Source organism: Elephantulus edwardii, unplaced genomic scaffold (assembly GCF_000299155.1).
Source record: "Elephantulus edwardii isolate Elephantulus edwardi_28Jun2011 unplaced genomic scaffold, EleEdw1.0 scaffold00057, whole genome shotgun sequence".
Taxonomy (NCBI): domain Eukaryota; kingdom Metazoa; phylum Chordata; class Mammalia; order Macroscelidea; family Macroscelididae; genus Elephantulus; species Elephantulus edwardii.
The window spans coordinates 1,834,163-1,838,827 of NW_006399807.1; the positions used below are offsets into that span (position 1 = coordinate 1,834,163).

General features: G+C 44.3%; 1 protein-coding gene across 1 annotated transcript in view; it reads right to left on the minus strand.

The window, feature by feature from the left end:
• LOC102847311 (chromosome unknown open reading frame, human C1orf110) overlaps positions 1-4,458 on the minus strand; it is a 14,153-nt gene extending 9,695 nt beyond the window's left edge. Inside the window, exon 1 of the mRNA XM_006887440.1 lies at positions 4,263-4,458. Coding sequence (XP_006887502.1) covers positions 4,263-4,458 — 196 coding nt within the window. The remainder of the gene's footprint in view (positions 1-4,262) is intronic.
• Between the last annotated feature and the right edge of the window lie 207 nt (positions 4,459-4,665).

Sequence of the window (4,665 nt, forward strand, 5' to 3'; positions counted from 1 at the left end):
TTGTGTGTGTGTGTGTGTGTGTGTGTGTGTGTGTGTGTTAGACATATAAATGATAATCCATTCTTATCTTTCTTTTATTGCCATGATGTCATAATTGACTCATAGCTGAGCCTCCAGAGGGTTTACAGAAGCAGTAAATCACACAGGAGAAGATTATCCATCTTTATCCCATGGAGCTGGTATCGTGTTTGAACCACCATGAAGTGTCACCTTTGTTTTAGCAGTGCAACCTCCTATAGGCTACACTGACAGAGTTCCCTAGTCTATCTGCAGTGTTAGCCTAACTTTGGCTTTTTTAGCCATTACGTTAAGCCCCTCTGGTCTTTAGCTACCTTAACTGCAGATACATGATCTTGCAAATCATCATCTGTATAGGACTAGAATAAGAGAGTGCTTCCCTCACTGGGCAGCAAGACTTGAGGGAGACTAGAGCCAGGTCCTGGTTAGAGAGCCTGGTGGCAGTGAGACCCTAATGACAAGACCCTGGTAATGGTGGTAGAGAGGCTGTGGTATTGTTGTGGAGAAATTCAGAGGAGCTCAGAGATAAAGGCCACAGTTAAAAGTTTTGCTATGCTTGCTGGACTATTGAAGTAGAAGATGGCTTATAATTGCTCTTAGGCAAACCTTGTTGGATGATTGGGGTTTGACTGCTGAACTGAAACCAGTGCCAGGATTAATGAATTAATTATGCCTTGGAGTCCAAAACCTGGACTTGCACTGGGTGATATTCTTTGCCTCCCCTACTTTCCAATTTACTTCTCTAATAAACTCCACTCTCAGTACAATAGTCTGAGTGAACAATGAGTAAGTTAACCTCCTGCTGCTGGTGTAGCTCTAGAGGCATCAAAGGGCTGGGCTGTGGGTGCTTTATCTGCCTTCTGCTCTGGGGTGGTGAGGGGCTGAGCTATTCTCACTCCCTCTGGCCCTTTCGGAGAGACTCTCACAGGCCTGTATACCCAGTTTATTTGTGGAGAAATATATATACACATCCTGCCCTATGTTTGGTGAAAACTAAGACTTAATACATATTGTTTCATTCCTTCTTCCTTAAATTTAGTGTTAAGGGGTCTGAGGCACAAGAAGGATATGACTCCCATGAAGACATGGAGGCAGAAGCCCCTGAATCAAGTTTTGTAATCTTATCATCCAGACTTTCTTACATTATCAAAAGAGCAACTCTCTTTTCAACAAGGACAAGCACCTCTATCAAGTGGGGCCTTCTGCACGCTTTCTGGAGGGCAAGAGTCTGGTCCCAGTTAAAGCAGGAATCACCCAAAAGGTCTCTGAGATATTTTTCCTGTAAGGAATCTCTCACTCTGTATTAATTTCACTCACTTTTTGGAGACAGAAAAATGGAAACCAGGAAGCTCAATTACCTGCTCAGTATCAACTTTTTATACCAGAGCTGGAGCTTTAAATAGTCCCCTGGATATACTTTTGGGCCTTACTCTTAGCTTTTGTACCTGTACTTACAAAAAGATGCAAGTACAAAAGTCAAGTTATGTTCTATGGATATACACGCCATTTAAATACAACACATTATATTAGTATATTAATATAAATAAAATAAAAAAAAGTATTGTGATGGGAAAGTCTGCTTTTAGGGACCTCTCCAGGGTACTGAAGAGCAATGGTGTCACTCTGGATACTAAGGTGTGTCTGATTCAGGCTATGGTCTTCACAATCACTTGTTATGCATCAGAGAGTTGGACCATGCCTAGGTAGGAGAATTGATGCCTTTGAGTTGTGGTGCTGGAGAAGAGTATTGAATGTAGCATGGACTGCCAATAAAACAAACAGATTCATCCTGGAGAGGGTTAAACCAGGCTGCTCCTTGGAGGCAAGGATTCTGGGGCTTCGTCTGACATACTTTGGACATGTTGTAAGGAGAGACAGGTCCTTAGAGAGGGACATCATCCTTGGGAGGGTGGAGGGACGGCACAAGAGGGGACAATCCTCTATGAGGTGGATTGATTCAGTGACTTGGATAATCGGGATGGGAGTGTCAGAGGCAGTGCGATTGGCAGGGTTTAAGGCTGTTGTCCATAGGGTCGCTATGAGTCACAAGGACTCGATGGCATATAACAACAACAACAATATAAATACGGATGGGAGCACTGGTGGTAGTGTGTAAAGAGTTGCATTGCCCACCCAAAAGCAGGCCATTCTAATCTACCAGCTGCACCTCAGAAGAAAGACAAGCAATTTCTTCCTGTGAAATTGACAGCCTCTGACCACCCACTGGAAGGTCAGCTATGACTCAGTGTTGACTCAAGGGTGCATAACAACAACAACAACAATCAATCAATCAATAGGGAGCTCTGGTGACATAGTCTGTGGAGAGTTGCGCTGTTACTTCAAGGGTGGCACTTGTCTGGCAGTTCTAATCTACCAGGCGATACTTAGGAGAAAGATGATAAATCTTGTCATGTGTAGTTTCTAGCCTCAGGAAACCCACTAGAGGGTCAGCTATGAGTTAGCGCTGGCTAGATGGCTATGAGTTTGAATTTATTTAAATATCAATGCATTAATGTATTAACCACGTGCTGTTGTTGTTGTGTGCCAAAGCTGATCCTCCAGGAGGTTTCAGAGGCAGTTAATCACACAGGAGATTGCCCAGCCTTACGCTGAGGAGCAGCTGGTGGACCCACGCCACAAGCCTTACTAGCCAAATAGAATACACGAATTGTGTCATTTTCTAAGTGATATGTGTTTGGAAAGGGTTAATTCTTCTAGAGCAGAAGGTTAAAAGGGGTGGATACTACTAAGGATATGAGCCTATAACTTAGGGGCAAAGGAACCTCTTTTGGGAAACAAACAGAAGTCTTTGGCTTAAAAAGACACAGAAAACACAGATGCACCCCCGTCTGAAGTGTCCTAGTCTAAGACAAATCTGTAGGATTTAGGAGAAAGAAATTTGTAGCACAAAGAAGTTAGCTGAGAAATCCTCTTTCCACAGAGGAAAGGAGGGCCCAGTACCTCTGATTAGCGAGCGCTGAAGTGTGCCAAGTGCTCTGTGCTCCACTTGTGGCGGGGCTCTGGCCGCCTAGCTTTTATGCACTGCTTCTACTCTCTGCATCCACAGAACTTTCTTTCTTTGACTTTCTACTCAGAAAATTGTAAGGGTTAGGACAGTGCCTGAAGTTCCTTGGTGGTGCAAATGGCTAAGCACTGGATTACCAAGTGTAAGATTGGTGGTTTAAATCCACCTAGCTCGCCTCTTAAGACAGACCTGGTAACCTGGCTCCAGAAGATCACGGACTTGAAAACCCCGTGGAGTAATTTTACTCAGGACACATGGACTATGAGTCAGCATCAACTCAGTAGCAACTAACAATGACTCACACATTAGTGGCTACTCAATAAATGGCTGTTAGCTCCAAAAGAGAAATACCAGATATAAAAGAAGAGAGATAATTACCCAACCACTCAGATATAGTAAAAAACAAGAGGAATACGAAATAAAATAAGAAAGTGGAAAACTAAGGTTTAGAGCAAGAGAGAGCTAATTGGAAAGGTTACCTTGACCTGCAAAACATTAGTTTAAGAAGTTTTATGCAGAGACTACTTCCGGGGACTTGAATAATTGTGAAGGGAGGGGCAGAAAGGGCTCAGAGTTTACACTCCAGGTTGAGATCAGGAGATTTTGTTTTCTGAGTATCCAGGTCTTTGAGAGGGAGGGCCTTTCTTTTTCATGAGAGATGAAGTCTGGAGCAGAACCAGGAGGGTTTGGGGACTTATAACAGAGCCACTTTGGGGCCTCTATATTTCATTCATTTATGGATGCCTGGGTTCTTTCAGCCCGTAACCTTAACCTGTTCAGGTGCTATGCTAAGAGCGCTTGTGAACTAGACATAGATCCTACTTCTGAGGAGCTTTCAGAGCTATGACTCTTGAACCCAATATCCATCTACTACTGTCCAGTCTAGTCTGACTCACAGGGGCCCTTCATCGGTTTACTCTTGATCCCAATATCCATCTACTACTGTCCAGTCTAGTCTGACTCACAGGGGCCCTTCATCAGTTTTTGAGACTGTAAATCTACATGAGAGGGAACTGCTTATCTATTGCCTGCAGAGCTGCTGTTGGACTCAAACCATCAACCTATATGTTAGCAACCCTGTATGCAATGCACTACCCCAACCAAGTATGCAATGCACTACCCCATCAGGGCTACATCACTAGACTAAAAAGCCTCCAAGTCTCAAAACCCAAGTGATGCCCTCGTTGTCCCACCCAGCCTCTCCCCAGGGCTCGCTCACCTTGCTGCAGCCTCTGCAGGTCTCTCTGGAGTTGTCTCTGCTCTCGGGTCAGCAGTTTCATGTGGTAGAGGCAGATGGCCTCCAGTCTCTGCAGGCTTTGGCTGAGTCTAGCTTCAGCTTGCTTGGCTGTCTTCCTCTCCAAATCAAAATGCCTGTGCATTGGTCCCCTGACCATATGCCTTTCCAGCCTCTTCATGGTCTAGAAGTAATAAACCAAGATTGTCTCCACTCCAGGGCTATCCCGATGAATAATCCCAGGCCAAGGGCCTCTGACTTTCGGTTTGAAGCACAATTGCTGAACTAGCTGCAATCACACTATGGGGAGTTATTGCTGTAAAGTGAAATGAGTTTTCAGAGTAACATAGAAGGATTGAGAAGTTTGAGAGTAAAGGGTTTCTGTTGA